We start from the raw sequence: 22,737 nt of genomic DNA on the forward strand, positions 1-22,737 counted from the left end.
GGTACACTGAACAGACTGACAGTGAAGCTTGTCAGTGACTGGGCCTCTCCTTAGACTCCTGTGATGCCATTTTTAAAAAAAATTTCTTTTCTTTGAATCCAGTCAAAAAATGGGCAGAAGAGCTAAAAAGAAACTTCTCTGAAGAGGAAATGCAAATGGCCAACAGGCATATGAAAAAATGTTCAACATCACTTGCCATCAGGGAAATGCAAATCAAAACTACCATGAGATACCATCTTACACCAGTGAGAATGGCACATATTAAAAAAACTAGCAACAACAAATGCTGGCGAGGGTGTGGAGAAAAAGGAACTCTTCTGCACTGTTGGTGGGAGTGCAAACTGGTCCAACCACTGTGGAGAGCTGTGTGGAGATTTCTGGACCTACTAAACATAGAGCTTCCATATGATCCAGCAATTCCACTCCTAGGTATTTACCCAAAGGACACAGAAACATCAATTCCAAAGAGCACCTGCACCCCTATGTTTATAGCAGCACTGTTTACAATAGCTAAGCTTTGGAAACAACCCAAATGCCCAAAAATAGATGACTGGATCAAGAAGATGTGGTACATATACACCATGGAATATTACTCAGCATTCAAAAAAGATAAACACATGCAATTTGCAGCAACATGGATGGCGCTGGAAGGGATCATGCTCAGCGAAATAAGCCAAAAAGAAAAAGAAAAATACCGGATGGTCTCACTCATAGCAGGAATCTAGAAAACTTAAATAAGGGACCAGGAAAATGAATAACTATAAGAAAGTGAAAATCAAAATCAACAAAAAACTATGAACCAGAGACACTTTTAGGGGGGCGGGGGCGGGAGGGGAGGGATTGGGGTCAGAATGGGGGGGCTGCAATTGTATGGGGAATATAACAATAAAATTTATTATAAAAAAATTTCTTTTCTTTTTTTTTTTTTAAAGATTTATTTATTTATTCAAGCACTGGATACAGTCAGAAGCGCAGGAGGGTGAGAGAATTCACCAGAGCCAGAGCGGGGAGCAGAACAGGCAGACTGATGAAGTACACTGCTGAGGGGAGAAGCAGGTGTAGCAGGAGAGGTCTGCGCGTCATGTGGGACCCTTGCCCGGTGGCCGGGAATCGAACCAATGCTGCAGAGGCTGCGGGCAGCTTCGCAACCCAGTGCTCAACCACTGCACCACTAGGGAGGCCCTAATGCCATTTATTTTAAGACTTTTTTTTTATTTACTTATGCATACAAGAACTAGGGTGTAGGCCAGAGGGTGTGTGTGTGTGTGTGTGTGTGTGTGTGTGTGTGTGTGTGTATTCACCAAAGACACAGGCCTCAGTGGCTGGTGAACTCGGGCCTCAGTGGCTGGCGATAGCTTGATAGCGCTGAGATTTTACCCCTGCACCATCAGGGAGGCCCCCTGTGGTGCCATTTGAAGGAGAAGTTGGTCTTCAGTGGCTTCCCTTTCTGTAACCTTTCCCCCATATAAAGGTCCTTCTAAAAATTGCATTCACTGTGGAAGTGCAGATGTTGCAAGTGGAATCAAACATACTTGCTGGTATTTACCATTTACACAGATCTAGAGATATTTTTGGAATCAGATTGCCCAGTATCTGGATCCCAGTGACTTCAGTTCCAAATGGTAAAGGCACATTACCAAAGGATCCCAAAGCAGCAGGCAGTAATCAGAATGTTTGGCCATTGCTCCAGATGTGTGAAATATATACACCCTTCTCAGACCCTCTCCAGGCAACTCCTCACCCACCTCTCTCCCAAACCAAGGTGTTTTCTTCAGGTGCAGCAGTAGGTGGCATTAAAATACAACTTACTACCAGCAGGTGGTGGCAAGAGAGCTGCAGATGCTTATTTCCACGCTTCCAAACTAATGTCACTGAACTCAGTGGGAGACAGTACAGCCCTGCATTAGGTGACAAGAAATTCTCTCCCATTTCCACTGCCATTAAGAGCAATCAGCTGTGAGACACCCAGGGAGAAAACGAGAACTGCCTCAGCATGAATATTGCCATCTTTATAAGGGCTAGGGGGCTAGGATGCCAGGCATAGGGGTGGAAAAATAAACCCTTGTGGTTTTATGCCTACCCTCCTTATAGAGACGTGCTGGGAATGAACAGAGACCACTTCAGTTATTGGTCTAGTCGGGTTTGAATTATCAAGAGATACAGAATATAAAACTGCACTATATTTCATTTTAAAAGCAATAAATGGGCAGATTTTTAGATATAGACGGGACCTTGCAAGTGTATTCTCTTCATCTTTTGATACCCAGACCCACAGGATAGTAGAGCTGGCAAGGATTTAACGACCATCAATTCAGACATAGCTAACAGACCATGAAAAGGTGCTCGGCATCACGAATCATTAAGGAAGTGTAAATCAAGACGCTAAGATACCACCTCACACCTGTTAGAGTGGCTATTATCAAATTGGTAAGAGATACCAAGTGTTGGTAAGGATGTGGGAATGTAACTGCTACAGCAATCGTGGAAAAGGATGGAGGGTCCTAAAATAATTAAAAATATAACTACATTATGATCCATAATCTCACTTGTAGGGCTATATCTGAAGGAGATTAAATTAACCATGGAAAGATGAATGGATAAAGAAAATGGGGTGTATGCATGCAAACACACCCACGGAATATTATTCAGGCATAAAAAAAGAAGGAAAACCTGCCAATTGCGGCAACATAGATAAAACTGGAGGGCATAAGTGAAATATATCGGACGAACATGATCTCAGTTATAAAGAGTCTAACTCATAGAAACAGAGTAGAATGCTGCTTTTCAAGGGCTGGCAGATAGGGGAACTGGGGTGATGTTGGTCAAGGGGACAAATTTCCAGTTAGAAGATGAGGAAGTTCTGGAGATCTAATGTATAGCATGGTGACTATGTTAACAATACTTTGTCATATAACTGGAAGTTGCTAAGAGAGTTTATTTTCATTTTTTCACCACCAAGAAATGGTAATTTATGTGAGGTGGTTGTAATCATTTTGCAGTACATGTGTGTATCCAATCATAGCATTGTATACCTTCAGCTTACACAATGTTGTAAGTCAGTTTTATCTCAATGAAGCTGGGGTGGAGAAGACCTTCCATTCCACCCTTCTTACTTTTAGATTAAAAAACTGAGGTATCAGTGGGGAAAATGACTCAAGTTCACACAGTTATAAATGATAGAACCAGAACTGGAATCCCCGGTCTTCTAACTCCTAATATATTTTTTCAATATAGTCTCTTCCCTTCTATCCCTCCCCAAACACCTACGATCTTAAACCATCTTAGTAGGCAATTCTATATCCTGGTTTTTAAAACTCCAATGAAAGAAATTCTGTAAACCCACCTATGAGAATATATTCATTTCCATTTATGGTTAAGAAGTTCTTCCAAATAGGTAACTCAAAAGTCTCCTGCTGAAACATAAGCCTGTTCCTCATTTGTCTGTCTGCAGTGGAAATGGATCAGTTGTTCACTATCACCAATAATATGGACAACGTGTGCACAGATTCTTTTCTATAGGCTAAATGACTCCTCAGTGGTAAACCAAATCTGAGAATTAGTATCTATGAAGGAAGAAAAAATTCGGGTATTTTATTTCTGTACCTTCTGAGCTATAGCAAAAACTTCCAACAATAGATGGACCCATAGGGTGAGGAATCATTTTACTCGAAACTCAATATCTAAATTCACTGACACCCAATTAAACTGGACCTCAGATAGCCAAAACTCCTGTGCTAACACTCTATTTCCAGAAATGATAAATAGATCATAAGAAAATAAACTAAGGTTAGATATTTACTTTGGCATCAAGACACAGGTCTGGACTGATCCCATATGCTATAATTCTGCCATTTCTAGTTTAGAGTAATAAACACTGCCGATCCAAATTGCTACATGATAGTCAAAAAAGATTCAGCAATGGATTCTATGGAAGAGTATCTCACAGTGGAATGCAGTTAAGTCATGTATCTTTGATTTAAAAAAAAATAGCTGATCTTTGTCTGAGAAGGTTGCTGTTGGCAGTGAACTGCTCAGCTTTGGGAGGGAGATGTTTTCTATGAAGATGGAGTTAAGTCCCTCTTTCTTGTAACTAAATAATATTCCTGTGTGTGAGTGTGTATCTAGGCACACACATATGCCTAGATAATTAGATCAGCTCAGTCAATTCTGAAGATTAGCGGGGTGATATTTTGTAGCCAAACTGTGTTCATACTTTCCGAGTTCTCCTTACCAAATTAAGAAAATGGATTCAGAGATTGAAAACTATTTATAATAGATAACCAAAGTCTTATAAACTAGAACACCTTCATAATACTGAGATTCAATGGACTAGAAGTCCAAATGGAGTTGACTTGGAAAGAAATAATTCAATCTAGCAACTGGAAAAGCTAATGTCAAATAATTGAGGTAGACTGTTTTGTTGCACTTCCGGTGGGCTCCATACCAACGTGACCACTCTTGAAACCAAGGTAACCACCCTTATAAAGCAAAATTACTCACGGCAATGAGCTGGTAGGAGTTGTTCATCATGGCGATCAGCATGTTCAGTAGCACTACTAAGGAGATGACGTTGTATGTCCCAAACATGGTGGCTCCCACAAACTCTGTGAACTCGTGTCTGGCTTTCACATTGGTGACATAAAGATTTAAAAGGCCAAATACAGACCAGAAGAGTGACTGAAGGGTTTCAAAGAGTCTAAAAGAGATCAAAGAGCAGGTTAGTTAATTCTCTAGAAAAAGCAAGAGAGAGAAAACATGAGATGATTTGCTTAATGAGGAGACTGCCAGATTTGTGTTTTCAACAGGTAGACTGATGATCTCACATATTTTGGTCTCTTCTCCAACAAAAACCTGTCAGGTCAGGCCTCCCCGGTGGCGCAGTGGGTTGAGTGCTGCACTGTGAAGCTGTCCGCAGCCTCTGCAGCGCGGGTTCCATTCCCGGCAGGCCAGGGAGAAACCCACATGGCGTGGCATACCTCTCCTGTCTCGCCTGCTGCTCCCCTCAGCAGTGTCTTCAGTCCATCTGCCTGTTCTGCTCCCTGCTCTGTCTCTGGTGAATTCTCTCACCCTCCCGTGCTTCTGGCCTGTACCCCAGTTCTTATATAAATAAATTTTAAAAAAAATCTAAAAAAAAGAAAAACCAACCCTGTCAGGTCAATTTCTTTATTCCTACTTCTATGCCTTTCCCCCCCAGATTTTAAAAAATACTTATTATACTGGTTGTCAATGTACCACATCTATGTCCTATGCTTTGTTCTTCTACCTGGAATATCATCTTCCTCTTGGTCTATGAAGAGCCTATAGTTTCCCAAGTCTTCCTCTACCAAACTTTCTCTCATTGTCATATCATAAAATTTGCTTACTTTTCTAGTTACACAGAGGCAATAAATAATGTGGTTAAGAATATGGTGCATAGGATAGATTGCTTTGGGTTGAAATCTCAGCTCTCATACTTGCTAGCTGAGTGTATGCAAGTGAGTGAACATTACTGATACTCCTATAGTGGTTTCCACAGAACTCAGAATGATGCTAAACTCAGCAGTGGCACTTAAGGATTCCCGAATGAATACTTAATATGGATTATTGTTAATGGTATATTAACTAACAGGTATTTAGAAGATGCTATTATCTATAAGCATGCCAAGCACTTTTACATACATTATCCTTATGATCCTTATAAAAACTTTATTGTTACTGCTGAGGAAATAGAGGTCCAGAGATGGAATGACTTGTTCAGGGTCACCCAGTGCTGAGCCAGATTTTAAATCCAGGTCTGTGTGACTTCCCCAAACCACCACATTATTCTAGGAATGGTTTCTTTCTTCTCATCATCTGCACACCCAAATCTGTAACTTTGCAATGATATGTTGGTGATGTCTAGTGTGTCTTTTGACTCGCATTCAGACATCTGTGAAGAAATAAAATGCAGCCAGATCATGGATACACAAGTCAACCATTTCCTAGGCACACAGAAGAGGTACAGAATATAGGAAATGCTAATTTAAGTATAGATGTAATTTTATTGATTTATCAAAATGTGTTGTTTTTAGAGCCCAATGTGTTTTGAGAGGCTTGGGGATTGTTCTTGGGTTCATTGGGGTGTGTGTGTGGGAAATGTTTGAAAGATTCCAAGGATTACTTAGCCTCTTCAAATGAAATATTTCCTTATTCCTAAAATGGTCATTGGTAGTATAAATGTTCATTGATAACATTTATTGTGCTAACATTATATGTGTAAGTGCCTGGCATATATTTTAATACAATTGACTTGAACAAAAGAGAGGTTACGCTTATAGACCCTAAGCAGTCAAAAATCCTTGTATATACTCAGCAATCAAAAAAGATAAACTCATGCAATTTGCAGCAACATGGATGGAGCTGGAAGGGATCATGCTCAGAGAAATAAGCCAGAAAGAAAAAGAAAAATACTGGATGGTCTCACTCATAGCAGGAATTTAGAAAACCTAAATAAGGGACCAGGAAAAAGTCTAATTATAACAAAGTAAAAATCAAAATCAACAAGCAACTATAAACCAGAGACACACTACAGGGTGGGGGGAAGGAGGAAGTAGGATCAAAACAAGGGTGGTATGAATTGTATGGGGACTATAACCAAGATGAAAATGCATACATTGTGCAAAAATGAAAAATGATATAAAAATGTATAAAATAAAAAAAAATTAAAAAATCCTTGTACAAATTATGATTGTGGTGGGTGGGAGTGGTCTGCATCTGCAGTGGGTTGAACCAACAAGGTTGATTGACTCCGTTATTGCAAAACCCAGGAGAGGAAAACTATCCATGGATAAGTAGATCCATGCAGGTCAAATCCATGTTGTTTAAGAGTCAACTGTATTTGGTTCTCAGAATTATTGTTATTCTTTTAGGATCTCAGAATAACCCTATGAAGTAGCTACTATCATTCTTTTATTTATTTATTTTTTGATGAGAAACTGAGGCAGAGTGGTCACATGGGCAGTAACTGGCAAAGGAAGGATTTATAACCTGCTCTTCTGACTCTGGAACCCATAGACTTAACCAGCTCATTCAGTCACATAAGGTACTGCATGCAAAGCACTCAGCACAGTTCTTGGCATATAGTAAGCATTCAACATGGCAGCTATTCTAAATTGTTTACTTGTGTTCTCCATTAGACTCTGTACCTTTTGAGAATAAGGATGTGATCTTACTCAGTATCTTGATTGCCTGCCACAAAGGAGTTGCTGAATAAATGTTTGTTGAATCAATCTTCAAAAGAAGACAAAAGCACATTACCAAGGAAAGTACCAACGAGTGGCAGGATAACAGAAGCAGGAAGGCTATGACCTGAAATTTGGGGGCAAGCTGGAGACAACAAGCAAATACCTTTAAACCTGGTCAAAACAGAGAAAGAAAAACCTTTGAGGGAGTCTAAGGTTATATTCATGTGAATAAGATGGGAAAACATGCACTTAATATTGGGTTGGACAAATTACCACCATGAAGTCAGAATAGCCACAAATGAATGGTGGTCATCTATAGGGAGAGGCCCTAAGGGACCTGCTGGGTTATGAGTGTCCTATTTAGCTTGACCTGCACTCATATTTATGGCAACTTGGCACAGCAAATGTTATATAACTTTACAAAGCCAGCCTTATGCCTGTGTCCCTGGATAAAAGTACAAACAGGAGGTTGTATGCCAGGATTAAAATTCTGAGTCTGACACTTACCAGTTGTGTGACTGGGGGCAGCCTTTTTAATGGCTTTGTACCCTGATTTCTCCATCTGTAAAATGTGTAAAAATAATAGTGTCTACCTCGTAGCATGGTTGCGAGGATTCTTGTAAAGCTCATTTGGAAATAGTGTCTGGATCTAGCACTGGTAAATATTAGTTATTTGTATTACTATTATTAACCTTCCACATAAGTATAACCTTATTGTTGTTTTACATTAACTTATTGTTTTCCTAGATTGTCCTACATTTGTATATCTAGTTGTACATAGTTGCAATTACAATACATAAAATTTTTGTGTTTTAAACAATTATACATTTTGGGTAGGACAGTGTTCTCATTTATATCATTTTAATAGCTGCCCAGTATTCTACCCAGCCAATACCAAGTTTGCCTGACAGTCTTATGAATGTTTTACATGAAAATAGATGGCAAGAGTCTTAGCTCTTCAGGTGACACGGAACTGGGAGGTATAACTAATCGATTAGATGACAAGGTCAAGATTCAGAAAGATTTCAACAGCCTGGAGTGATGGGCCAGAATTAACAAGATGAAATTTAATAGGGGTTAACGGAGAGGTTTACTCTTAGGCCAAAAGCCCAAGTACAGGATGAGGGAGGTAGGATGAAGGTCAAGGGCGTTCTCTGACAGCAAACTCAAAAGTGGATCAGCAGAGTGACACCTGGCCATGATAATGCAGTCATATGAGGGCAGCAGAAGAAGTAGATCTTATAGAATTACAGATAGAGGGGGCCTCCCTGGTGCCTAGGGGTTAAGTCTCAGTGCTACCAGCATGAAGGCCATCACAATGGCCTTAGTTTGATTCCTGGCCAGGGAGCTACCCACATGGCACAGCTGACTTCTCCTGTCTCACCCACTGCTCCCCTCAGCAGTGTATTTCAGTAGAGCTGTCTGTTCTGCTCCCCACTCTGTCTCTGGTGAATCTTCTCACCTCTCCTCCCCCACACCTTTGGCCGGCACCCCAGTTCCTCAACACAAAAATAAATAAAATCTTAAAAAAAAAAATTACAGATAGATAGGATTGCTATTGGACTTCATCCTTTCACCCATTTAATTGTTCAGTAGGCATATTGGATACTTTTATGTCTTGGGACCCTCTATGGTAGTGTGGGGCTTACTAATGTGCGGGAGGGTCTCAGTCTGGTGGGTGAAAGTATGTATGACAAAATACAGCAAGCAATCTATTGTAATGGAGATGTGTTTAGAATACCAGAGGCTATACAGAATGAGCTTGTAACTGGAGTGGGGCTGGAATGGTTAAAAAAAGGCTGAACTGGGCATGATTGTGAGTGCCTGTGGTCCTGGCTACTCAGAAAATGGGCAATAGAATGGCATTGGTCCAAGAGTTTTGGGCTGTAGTGAACTATGCCCATGGGGTGTCTGCTCTAAGGTGAGTATCAATATGGTGACCTCCAAATGGGGGACTACTAATTTGATTAAGGAGGGCTGACCTGGTCCAGGGAAGAAACCAAGCAGATCAAAACTCACATTGTGATTAAAATAAAACAACACTTAAGAGAACAGGTAAGGCTTTGGCAGAGGCTTGAAGGATGAATAAGAATTTTCCAGGCCAGCCAGGTGGAGATGGGCATTCCAGGCAGAGAGAATGCTTTTCATATGTGAAGACCTATAAGGCCAAGTCACCCTCCTGTAGTTGGAAAGAGCAAAATGTTGACTATAGAGGGGAGGAGTGTGAGGCTAGCAAGGTGGGTTCAGATCACCAAGGCCCTCTGAGCCATGGTTTTTATACTGGAGAAGATTCAAATACCTGGCGGACATGTAGCCTTAAAGGACAGAATTAAAGTGCTATTGAGAAAGAAACTTCTATATGACAACTTAGAAATTGGATAGGGGACCAGGCTGAAGGCAGGGAGACCAGTTAAATGTACAGTGTGGTCCTTGGAAGAGGTGATTTAGGACTTAACCAAATTTGTGGTGTGTGTGTGTGCGTGTGTGTGTGTATGTGTGTGTGTGAATTCAAGAGATATTTAGGAATTAGAACAGAGAGGGCTAAGTGAGAGACTGGATGTGAGGGTGAGGGTGAGGGTGAGGGTCCCGTCTGGTAGCTGCCATTCTTCTGGTGTCATTTAGTAAGATGAGGAACTAAAGAAGAAATAGGTTCTAGGTGGGGTATGGAGCAAGGAGTGGTGATGCCTTCCCTATGGCTTCTCTAGACAGTAGATCAAGTCTTGGCACTCAAACCTCCAATAATGTGGTTGTCAGCAAGGACAATGAGATCCCCTTAAATTGTGTCACCAGGACATTTTTTCCTTCTTAAGCCAAAGAAGAGTAGTGACATCTCTGGAGAATCAGTAGGAAAAGGATGAGAGTAAGCAGACGCCATATTTTATGCCAAGTATTTAAACAAATTCACTTTCCCCTTTCCAGAAACTGAGTCTTTCTGATGCTGTCTGAGCAAGGTGCATTTTAAACAGGTATTATAAATGCCTGAATTGAGCCATTTAAAAGAAACATAAATCTCAGTCAGAACTCTGTGGAGGAAAAGATAATCAACACCTAGAGGCAAGTTGAGATAATATTATAGCTTATTTGGCCCCAGCATGAGGATGCTTCTTCATACCTAACACCCCAAGATATAATTTTATATATGACAGGTGCCCATTCTTGTCAATTGTTCCTGCTGGGCAAGTGATGGTAGCAAAATGTCAGTTGGCAACAGGGGTGTTAATAATCACTACAGACTCGCAAGGAGGCATTTCATAAACTTCCTCAGCAGAGTTCACATGAAAGGGTAATTGGCAGGGACCTGGCCTCCTGGAAGGGCACTTGCATTCAGGTGTTCAATTCTGTCGAATGCTTTATGAGAACAAATGTAGTCTCCTGGCGCTCGAGCCACTACAAAATTGCTCTTTATATTGAGAACAGGTTGATGGGAGTTCTGTCTGTAGAGTAATGCAGGAAAGGTGGCAGTTCCCAGTCAAGAGGCAGTAGAGCACGGTGACCAGTTGCCATTATACACTCTTGGTTGACACCCAAGTGAGCACCATTTCATTGTCAGTCGATTTTGATCTTTTTCAATCTTTTTAAACTTTATCAAGCCAGACCTTGAGATGAGTCTGGTTTCCCCATCCAAGCTTTTGCTCTGAGTTTTTGGAAGAAAGCCAAGGGGTGTGGCCTAACAGAGGGGTGGGTCCTGCAAAGTGGGCCGGCAACAGAGTGAGCCACCATGTTTAAACTCTGTTCAATGGAACTTCACTTTGGCCAGTATATTTGGGAAAGCTTCTTCCTACATTGGAAAGTCTCTGAGAAGTCCTGCAGTGAAGAAACCTTTTAAAATTTATGCTAGCACTTCCAAAACTCATTCAATCATAGATCTCATTTTCATTTTTATTAACATCCCCCTGAACTATGGTTATTTGTAACCCATTTTAGGAAATGCTGCTAGAGGCAAATAATAGCAGAAAGCAAGACAGCAGTGATTTTCCCCCTCTCTATGGGTGAGAGTTGGGGTCAATCAGAAATGCCCCCTCACCAGCCCTGCCCCAGCCTTTGTTTCTAGAATGCCTAAGTCCACCGAACTGCCTACTTTGCAGCTAATGGGGAAATTGTATCTTAGTTTAATGACTAGGAGTTTCATGACCTTGGGGTCACAGCTGTGAATATAGTGGTGTGTCACTCTCCAGAATGAGGGGTGGTGATGGACAAGGTATAGGACACTGAGTCCAGGGTGAGCTCAGGACAGCTCCTGCAACCTAAATAATTTCGTATTTCTTTCTCTTGTCTATTTCCCCTAACAGTGCTTTGTCAGAAAATAAAAGCCATTCTGGGGACTTGATGGACCTAAAGAAGTAGGTGCTGAATTTATAAAGAAAAGGCACAGGAATTCCATGTGTCTGGAGGCAGTGGACTCATAGATCGAGTCATGAGCTGTCTCCTGTGACCTAAGTGGTAAGGGAGACATTTCTAATCCATACTTTGTACCATTTGATCCACCTGAAGCCTTAAATTAATCCCAGTAGGTGAGCTGACTCTAATCATGCCTTCAGCCTGTCCGCTCTCTAGCTTGCTCCTGTGAAAGGAGTGCAGCCCTCCATGATAGACAGATATTTCCTTAAACCCCACTCCAGGCTCCACACAGGGCTGAGGCACAGGGAATTTGTTGCTATCAGCACTCCAGCTTCTAGTCCACACTCTGCGTGTAGAGGCAGTCTTACTGGTTTCCTGAGGCAGGGCTTTACCAGTGGATTTGGTGCCAAAGCTCATGGAACTCCTGTAGTAATGAGTGGTAGAAACTTCCCCACCCCCTGGCCCACTTCACCCACTCTCGTGGAAATGGTTTGGGTCCCTAGCCAGGTGTCAAACTTTAACAGGGTAGTCCCCAGGAAAGGGGTATAAAACCAAGGGACCCCGATCCTTTTGTCAATCTTTAATTTTAATAATCTGCTTAACAGTTGCCCTAAACAATTGAGGGTCAGATCTTTCATTGTAATATTTGGGCCTCAGGCTATTAAAATTTCCCCAAACTGAGGTAAAGGACTTCTTTGGAGTCCTTTAATTTGGGGGGAACAGAAGGGAGGTCCTTTAGTCCACTCAACCTTCAGTAGTGCTGAATTAAAACTTTTGTTTTAATCCCATCAATGTACATTTTATTCATTCCATTTCATAATAACCACCTAAGTATGTGTCCATCCTGCTGGGAGGAGTCCTGTGACTTCCCCTTTCTGTTTTCTTTCCTTTGCGCCTATCAACATTTGCTTTATTCACCTTATTTCTTAATAACCATTTAAAGATTTCTACCTTGTTGGGAAGAATTCCTTTACTCTCCCCTGGGCCTTTTCCCATTCTCTTGTTAATTAACCTAATGTTTTTATTAGAGTCTCTAAAACCCATGAGAGGAATCTGAGACAGCAAATTCAATAAAGGTTGGAACTGCCCCTTGGTTTTGCAACAAAAAGGTTACATGAGGTACTCATGCGAGAGGAGCCCTTTAGCTGCAGCATTTACCATAACCTGGATGGGTATCACACTCACCATAAAACCAGCTCCCCATGGCTTGTGTAGGATGCATACCAGGTGCTGTATGTGGGGTGTTTCACTTGGCATTCACAGGGTATGGCCAGTCCCCCTTTTCAGAGTAAACGGACCTTACAGTGGCTTTTATCCAGTCCATCAGGCTGGCTGTTCCCTTAGGAATAACCTCCCGTGTATCTGGGTCACATACAGCCATCTCGAATTGTTTCACAGTGCGCATGCTCTTCCATGCTGCAGTGTTGAAAGGCAGCGACACGGTCCCCAAATCAATTACTCTCACAATCCATTTTAGTAAAGGTTATTCAAGAAGCTGATGATGGTGATTCGCAAAATAAAACAGCTCTTTCACACTATGCACCCTAGTTTCAGTCGTTCCTTGATTTTGCCCATTGACTACCCTTCTTTCTGACCAGAGGTCTTTGGGACAAGTTCTGTTGTCCCAGCATCATTTTTAACTTAAGAGGCAGCTTTGAGGCTAATGGCTCCAGCTCAGGCTGAATTGAGCCTGAACTTGGCTTAACATCTCAAGTTGAATTAGTTTTTCTGTGGAGATTTTGGGGTTCTCTATGTATATTATCATATCATCTGCAAATAGTGATAGTTTGACTTCTTCTTTTCCTATTTGGATTCCTTGGATGTCTTTCTCTTGTCTTATTGCTCTGGCAGTAAAGTGGCAGGATACAAAATCAACACGCAAAAGTCAGTAGCCTTCCTATACACAAACAATAAATCTGAAGAAGAAGAAATCAAAAAAACCATCCCTTTTATTATCGAAACAAAAAAAATCAAATATTTGGGAATAAATCTAACAAAAGAGGTAAAGGACCTATACAAAGAAAACTATAAAACACTGTTAAAAGAAATAGAAGAAGACACAAAGAAATGGAAAGACATCCCCTGCTCATGGATTGGAAGAATAAACATTATTAAAATGGCCATCCTACCAAAAGCAATATACAGATTCAATGCTATTCCAATCAAAATCTCAATGGCATTCTTCAAAGAAATAGAACAATTATTGATGAAATTCATATGGAATCACCAAAAACCCCGAATAGCCAAAGCTCTCCTGAAAAAAAAAGAAGGAAATGGAGGCATCACACTCCCAGACTTCAAACTATACTACAAAGCCATAATCATCAAAACTGCATGGTATTGGAACAAGAACAGACATACAGACCAATGGAATCGAATAGAAAATCCAGAAATAAACCCACAGATTTATGGTCAACTAATCTTTGACAAAGGAGCAAAGACTATGCATTGGAGCAAAGAAAGTTTGTTCAATAAATGGTGCTGGGAAAACTGGGTCGCTACATGCAAAAGAATGAAGCTTGACCACTACCTCACATCATACACAAAAATCAACTCAAAATGGATTAAAGAACTAGACATAAGACCTGAAACCATAAAATACATAGAAGGAAATATAGGCAAAACACTACGTGATTTGCACATCAAAGACATCTTTACAGACACATCACCCAAAGCAGTGATAGTGAAGGCAAAGATAAACAGCTGGGACTACATCAAATTAAAGAGCTTCTGCACAGCAAAAGAGACAATAACAAAAACAAAGAGAAACCCCACCAACTGGGAGAACATTTTTGCACCCAACACTAATGATAAAGGACTGATCACAAAAATCTGCAAAGAGCTGATGAGACTCAGCAACAACAAAGAAAATAATCCAGTCAAAAAATGGGCAGAAGAGCTAAAAAGAAACTTCTCTGAAGAGGAAATGCAAATGGCCAACAGACATATGAAAAAATGTTCAACATCACTTGTAATCAGGGAAATGCAAATCAAAACTACCATGAGATACCATCTCACACCGGTGAGAATGGCACATATTAAAAAAACTAGCAACAACAAATGTTGGCGAGGGTGTGGAGAAAAAGGAACTCTTCTGCACTGTTGGTGGGAGTGCAAACTGGTCCAACCACTATGGAGAGCTGTGTGGAGATTTCTGGACCTACTAAACATAGAGCTTCCATATGATCCAGCCATTCCACTCCTAGGTATTTACCCAAAGGACACAGAAACATCAATTCCAAAGAACACCTGCACCCCTATGTTTATAGCAGCACTGTTTACAATAGCTAAGCTTTGGAAACAACCCAAATGCCCAAAAATAGATGACTGGATCAAGAAGATGTGGTACATATATACCATGGAATATTACTCAGCATTCAAAAAAGATAAACACATGCAATTTGCAGCAACATGGATGGCGCTGGAAGGGATCATGCTCAGCGAAATAAGCCAAAAAGAAAAAGAAAAATACCGGATGGTCTCACTCATAGCAGGAATCTAGAGAACTTAAATAAGGGACCAGGAAAATGAATATAAGAAAGTGAAAATCAAAATCAACAAAAAACTATGAACCAGAGACACTTTTTGGGGGGCGGGAGGGGAAGGATTGGGGTCAGAATGGGGCGTTTGCAATTGTATGGGGGAATATAAAAATAAAATTTATTATTTAAAAAAATAAATAAATAAACTTACACATAAAAAAAATAAAAATGAACAATGATGTAAAAATAAATAAATGAATGAATGAATAAATAAAAAAAAATCTCAAGTTGGATAAGCCTCAAGGCTCAACCTAACCCTTTACTTCACTTTTGATCTTTATTATTACGATAACAATAAATGATTGTAAGATTAGCATGCTTCTTATTATTTTGCATTTCCTTGTATATCCAGTGAGCCCACTCTGTTGGAGTCAGGGTTACAGCCATTTCTAAATTCCAGTGGTAATGTTTCCCTTGAGTAACTGATCACAGCACAGCTGCAGTTTCATTGCATAGGTGACTATGTATACAGCCTTCCACAGATCAAAGGGTTGCCTCCCTCTGCCCTTCAATCTTTTCTTTTTCCAACCATATGATTCCATGAGCCAGAACCTTTCTAGCAAATCCCATTTCTCTGACACCAACTCAAGGTTCTGAACCCAATTCCAATAGGTGAATATGGGGACATTTTCCCCCTCACCACCAATACTCCAGCACCAGCTAGGGGTCATACAGTTCAGCTCAATTCTGACACTATGTACCTGGAAGTAGTATCAGATTCCACCTGTTAAGGACTACTTCCCCCATCTCAGACAACAATTAAAAATCCAGGTTGTTACCTGTGCTTCTGATAGACCAGCTATATATTGGAGATTCCAAACTCCTTCCTTGAGTTTGATTAATTTGCTGGAGTGGTTCACAGAACTCAGGGGAAGATTTTACACACTATATCTCCAGGTTATTATAAAATAATAAGATAAAAAACAAAAACAATAAGAAGAAAACACCCAGATGAAGAAAAAATAAGAAAAAAAAGAATAGGAAAAAAAATAAAAAAGAATAGCTAGTTGCCCAGATGCCAAGGGTAAAATAATACGGGCAAGAACTCAGAGCAACTATGCCCTTTCCACATGCACTAGTTGCCCGGCACTGGACGCTCTCCAAATCCATCCCTGTCCTTTTGGAATGGTGTGGAGGCTTCATTGAATAGGTATAGCTGATTAAATTATTGGCCATTGGTGATTGGATTCAATCTCTAGGACTAGAGATTCCCAGAGGTGGGGGGGGGTGGTGAATGGGACTGAGAGAGCCTGCTCTCTAATCACATGGTCGGTTCCACTAGCAACCAGTTTCCAATCTTAGGTGGGCTCCAAACGTGACCTCATAAATAGGACAAAAGATGCCTTTATTGCTAACATCACAGGAAATGCTGAGCGTCAGGAACTCTGTGCCAGAAAGGGGGATGAAGATCAAATATGTATATTCCTTATTCTAAACCATATCACAGGGTACATTAAGGAATTTTTTTTTTTTTTTTGGTGGGACCCTCGCTGGTGGCCGGGGATCAAACCGGTGCTGCAGAGGCTGCAGGCAGCTTCGCAACCCAGCGCTCAACCGCTGCGCCACCAGGGGAGGCCCCCATTAAGGAATTTTTGCATCCGTCTTTCCTTTTTTTTTTGTCCTTGATGCAGAATAGTTAAGTTAGCTTTGGTAGTCCCTCATCCAGAGGAATAATAGCTTTGCTGTTTCTTTTCCTTGGTGAGTGATGCTTTCTTGAGTAAGGAATTCCTTATCCCCTTCCATTAATTCCTTTAAAAATATGTGATGCTAGGAAAAGTGTACAGGACTCTTTGGATGAGTTCCTGGAGACACTGTGTGCTTGTGTCTCCTACACACACACACACACACACACACACACACACACACACACACACACAGAGCCCTGACTCTACTTCCTCTGGGAATGGATTCATCCACTTCAGACTCTGGGTAGATCCATACCGAGCATTGTATGCACTGTGAAGAGACAGTGACAGAACTGTGAACTGAAAATAGGGAAATGAAGGACAAAGCATGAAACAGGCAGAAGAGGAGAGGGGCAGTCTTACGTGGAGAACGCATTGTTCTGTTTCTCACATCGGATCCCCTTGCAGTTGTTAGGCTCATCGATTGCTCTGGTCTCATAATAAAAGTAAAGTTGGTTCAATCCATTGGCGAAAGCCAGCAGTACCAGGCAGTAGATGAAAAGGAATTTGAGGATATCGAGCAGCATGCGCCCCAAAGAAATCTGCAGAGGCCCTAAGTGGGAGTTGGCTGTGAACAGGGAGATGAGACGCAAGGAACTTAAAATGTTGGATATGGCAAACAGTGCTTCTGCAATCAGAGTCGGGTGCCACATTTCCCATTCTTCTCTTGGCCGAGAACCATTATACTGAAAGAAACAAGTGCACAACAGGAAAGGTGCAGTGAGCATTTATAAAACGTTCCCCGCCCCCTTTCTTTCCTTTCGCATTCAAATAAAACCACCAAAGTACGCGTCAAACATTTATTTATACCACGGTCCCCATGCACAGCACGATTTGAGTCTCTTCTTTTCCCCACTCAATCAATATGGGATGCCAGTAGCTCTCTTCCTCCCTCTCCCACCAAATAAATATCCAGGCTGAATTTTGGACACATCATCTGGAGCAGTCCTCTGTGGCTTATCAACAGATATTTTGTGACTGAGTTTACCAGATGTTGCAACAGAGTCATTGGTATACCCAAGCTTCCGGGGACACATTGGTCTGCTTCTCAATGAGATTTCAATTCAGATCTGCATTTTCAATTCCACATTTTGTCCTGAGCACCAGGGACAACGTGCCGTTATCAAAACAAGGGGGAGAGTCAGCCTCCTCAGTGTGCCATGTTCATCCTGACTTCCCTGGTGACTGCATTTTGGGGCTGATAGAGCATCCTTAGAGGGTCTGCTGAATTTTTAGCAGTTTATAATGTGTTCCATAGTATTGTAAATGGCGTGTTAATGTGCCAGGTAGTGACTCTAGCACTGCTGCACACAGTCGTGTATGCATGTACTTTATTGCTCCTTCGCCAGCCCTATGAGTTAGTGCCCCTCCAGGACCAATGAAGAAGCAGGGGTTGAATGAGGAGAACGTTCAGCATTTCTGGACTTGCTTGTCCATTTTTTTAGTCTTATGTACTTCCAGCTCCTGGAACACTGGGGGGTATCCTATAGAAAGATGGTTTCCTTGTGAGACCTGAGCTCTCATTTGGGCTTTGTCCCATAAAACTGTCTCTATCTCTCGATTTCACCATTGAATGTGAATAATATCTACTCCTACCCACTGCACACATTTGTGATTATGTAGCCATATGCAAAAATCTGTGTACTCCATAAGGGGAGATGTTATGGAAATACAAGAAATTGCTTATTACCTTTCCCAAGACAGAAGTAGATTTTGCCTGGGATCCAATCTGAAGCATATTGCCTTGAGCTCTCATCTAAATATCACAATTTCTCAGGACTAACTGTAAACAACTCTTCTGAGCAAATGTAGCATTGGGGGTAAAATTATATTGTTAGCATTTTTAAAGTGTGCTTTACTTTCAACAATTAAAGAAACTGGTGGTGTTAAAATCATTTGTGTGTATCCAATATTCTTCACTGTCAGAGGAGTTTGGAGAAACCTTGCCACCATGTAGTTTCAGATAAACTTTAGATGATCAGATAAACTTTAGCTTGATGCACTCTTGATCACATCTTTCCTTTCAAAAAAAAAATTTGTTGCGTCTCCGTGAGGGGTGAACATTGCTATGTGGAAGAACTGAAATCCAGGCCAGTGACTTGCTTTAGATCACACAGCAGAGGGATGACAGAGCCAGGACTAAAACTCAGGTCTCATACATTCAGTGTCACACTATTTCCATTATATGTCACTTATATTATAGCTGGTATAACAATACATATGTTAGATAATAAGCCTCTAAAGCCTCTAAAGGGTTATAGATATATGTGAGAGAGAGAGAGATTCTTTGAGGATAACAAAACACATCTTTGTCTTAAAATTAGAAATCATCAACTGGAACATGCCTAACTCATAATTGAGGGTTTTCTCTCTCCACAAGCAAAACTGTAACTGTAGGGATGTCTGTGGCCCATGGACTGGTGAGTGTTCATTTGTAGTATATTCAGAAGTGTGAAAGATGATTTTCCTGGCATTCTATGTTTTGCATTTATACCTTTGAAGAAAGATATTATGGAATATGAGAACAGAGAATAAATTTATAACTCATTTAACATTGAAGTCAGCAAACTTTGTCAAGGGCCAGATAGTACATAATTTTTGATTTTGTGGATTGTAGGGTCCCTACCACAACCACTCAATTCTTTCTTCATAGAATAGACAATAAATAAACAAATGGATATGGCAAATTTAGCCTGCAGATCATAGTTTGCTGACCTTTGATTTAACACAAGTGACTTTCAAATTGTGTTCCTTGAAGCTTGAGGGTTCAGTAGATACATCTGGTGGTCACTGTGGGAGCCAGAGGAGGCCTAGAAGAATCATCCTCAATCCAAATTCCACCCTTTGAGCTCATTTAATGTATTAAAATTCTGCATGAAATTTCACTTCAAGATGTGGTTCCATGGGAAAAAATTAGAAGGTTGAAAGCCATTAAGCTAGTCCTATCTTTATGAGAGGCAGAATCTAAGGTGTAGAGAGGTATAAGGATTGTCTATGGAAATTCAGTTCCTGAGTGTCAGAGCAGGGATTAAATTCAGGTTTCCTGCCTCTTGAGTTAGTGATATTGGAGGCAAGTGCTTTTCTTATATTCTTTGAGATGGAATGCAGCTTGAAAATTGACCTCCATGTCTTTCAAAAGGATGTAAATTTCTCTCTGTCAACTCAAAAGCAAAATATGAAAAGGGACAGTCTAATGTGGGAACTCAATGGAAATAAGGATGGGAGTGGCCTGGCTGAAGAAGGTACCACAATTCAGTGAGCATCAAAGTTCAGACTTAGTCTATACATTTGGAAGTCAGGTAGTGGTGGGATAAGTCAAGGTGTGCTAACCTGGAAGAAAAAAGGACAATCCTTCACCATTTGTAGGTTTGTATAGGGCTGTTGAGAACAAATCTTATGTGTACTTATTCCTTTTGAATACTTTTGTGTGTGCCTTCTGGTTCCTATTGTAGATTATGTGAGTTAGAGTATATATTGTTGACTAGCTTTTTGTGCTGATAAGAGATCTTCTTTGAAGCTAGCTTATCCCAGGGTGCTTCTGTGCTGCCTAAGTAGCAGTGATCTAAAATGTCTCCGAGGTTCTGGGGACCAGTTCTTGTGGCTTTGCCTCATTCTGAAGGTTGGCTCAGCCTACCTGAAGAAATTCATCTCAGACTGGTGTGCCTCTGTGGATGAGGGGATCAGATTCCCCATGTACAGTATTTCACTGCAAATCCAAAGTTTACATAAAGTATGTCTTGCTTTGTAAATTCTCATTTTTTCAAGAAGGCCTCCAACTTCTTGGGAAAGGTCTCCTTTGAGTTAAGAGAGGAACATTTACTCAGTTTAGTAGAGATGTTTTACCCTTGCACTTTGTGATGGGAAAGTGCCTACCTCCTTGGAAGCCTTGCCAGTTTAGTGGAACAGGTTATGTGACTAGCTACTACTGGGAATCTAAAGACACATTTTCACATCCCTAAGAGTTAATCCTTTTTGATCATTTCTTCTAAACTTTCCTGCTTAAGCAAAACCCAATTTCTAGATTGATAAATTATTTTTCCTCCAGTGTATAAATACCACTTCCAAAGGAAGAAAATTTTTTTTAGGCAGACTATATTACTTAGTCAGCAGAGTGCCAGAATGACATGGATTTCTTCCAGGCACATTAACCAGAGAATCAAACATTTTCCTCACCAGCTTTTTCTTGTAAGGAAGTTGTAAGTATATGTTAAGTGATCACAAGTATAAGGCATACTCTTAGGCTTCTTTCAAAAATGTTTTATGACTGCATTCAATATTCATGTTCCATATAACTAACTCCCAAGGTCTTAAAATTTATGCAATATGCATATTAGAGATATAAAAATAAATGAAGCTGGGTATTTGGGGGACAGCCATATTTCCATTCTGAAACTCCTTAATGTGGCAGTTAGTGCCAGAAAGCATGACTGACTAGATGATTTTGAAGACTGAATTGTCAGCCTTTCATCATTTTGGGGAGGTTCAATTCAGGGGAGAAAGAGTACAGCCATTCCATTATCTAATGAGTACCAAACCTGAACTTGGAGACTGTGACTACCCACTGTGAGTGTTGAACATGAAAGCTAATTTTCAGGGTAATTCAAGTTGTACATTGTGTTGTAAAAACACCAAGGTGGTGTGTGTGTGTGTGTGTGTGTGTGTGTAAATATTATTTGAATTGGTAGAGAGACATACTCAAAAAGGCTGGATTCATAAATTGGAATGATCATCCTGGTGGTGGAAGTAATAAGGGAGGCAGACACAATTTTAAATCTATGTCCCCTGCAGTGAAGTTTCTAGGGTTCTGCTACCCGCCACATGAAGAACACTTGAGCAAAGTGTGAATATTTAGCTTTTGAGAAGAGACAATTCAGCAGGTTAGGGAGAGATGATTTCTCATTGGAAGCACTATTATGGAAAAGGAACAGTCTTCTTCTATTTGACCCCACAGGGAAGAAGGATTACTAATGGCTATGTCACAGGGAGAATAATATTAGAAAAATATAAAGCAGCACTTTTTAAAATGAAGTGACAAGGGCTGATAGAGGTTTTTAGAGCTAACACATTCAGTGAATTTCCTGTTCCTCTCCTATGCAAGTGTCTGCGGACCATCTTTTTGGCAAGAATACTGTAGAAAGGATTTAAACATTGACTGGATGGGTGGGTGACTGAAGATCCATTTTTACACTTAGAGTTTACGAATGTAAAGATTCATTTGCAAATTGCCTCATCTTCACTTTTTTGTTTCTATCTTTTTTATTATTATCATGTCTATTTATTTTTTTTAATATCTTTTACTCATTTTGTATCCCCATAAAATTCCCACCACCAGTTCACTCATGAACCTTTACCATAGTCCCCTGTGCTCTTCTCTCCCCTGTTTTGATCCCTTTTCCTCCCCCTCCCTTGCAGAATATCTCTGATTTATGATTGCCTGCTAGTTTTGGTGTTTTTAAAGAACTATTGTTATTTATTTTTTTTTTCCCTGATCCCCGATCCCTCTACATTCCTTTTTTGTTTTTATTTTTTTGCTTACATGAACATTGCTTACAAACCATTGAAAGAATTTCTATTTATACGATACTTTCCTGCATGGATTAGACTGTTATCAGCACCTTCACCCTGAACTCTTTATGCTTTTAGTGTTAAAGTAGTGTAACCAAAATCATTGCTTAAAAAATGGTAGGCATTCCAAGTTACCTTGACATAGGCCACAATCTTCAAGGAAATGGTTGCCAGGTATAGTGAGTTCATTGCAAAATCCATCAGGTTCCACCAGTCATGGATATATTCAGTAAATCCACCATCCCACATTTCCTTTATCTCCCCCCAAATGAAACCTGAAGAATGGAGGCACAAGGTTTATTTCTACATAGGATCAGAACAGCCATCATAATAGGATCTGCCCCAGGTGAAGAAAGATGAAATCAGTGAATAAAGTAAGGTCAGTGTCACGAAACCCCTAGCGAT

The 22,737-nt window shown here is 40.5% G+C and overlaps 1 protein-coding gene across 1 annotated transcript in view; it reads right to left on the reverse strand.

Moving 5' to 3' along the window:
- Nucleotides 1-22,737, reverse strand: part of TRPC5 (transient receptor potential cation channel subfamily C member 5) — a gene marked incomplete at its 3' end in the record, with an annotated part of 124,951 nt that overhangs the window by 22,958 nt on the left and 79,256 nt on the right. The window contains exons 4-6 of the mRNA XM_084258322.1: nucleotides 22,468-22,607; nucleotides 17,131-17,453; nucleotides 4,501-4,696 (exon numbers count right to left, since the gene is read on the reverse strand). Coding sequence (XP_084114448.1) covers nucleotides 4,501-4,696; nucleotides 17,131-17,453; nucleotides 22,468-22,607 — 659 coding nt within the window. The remainder of the gene's footprint in view (nucleotides 1-4,500; nucleotides 4,697-17,130; nucleotides 17,454-22,467; nucleotides 22,608-22,737) is intronic.

Source organism: Talpa europaea (genome assembly GCF_964194135.1).
Source record: "Talpa europaea genome assembly, chromosome: X".
NCBI lineage: Eukaryota > Metazoa > Chordata > Mammalia > Eulipotyphla > Talpidae > Talpa > Talpa europaea.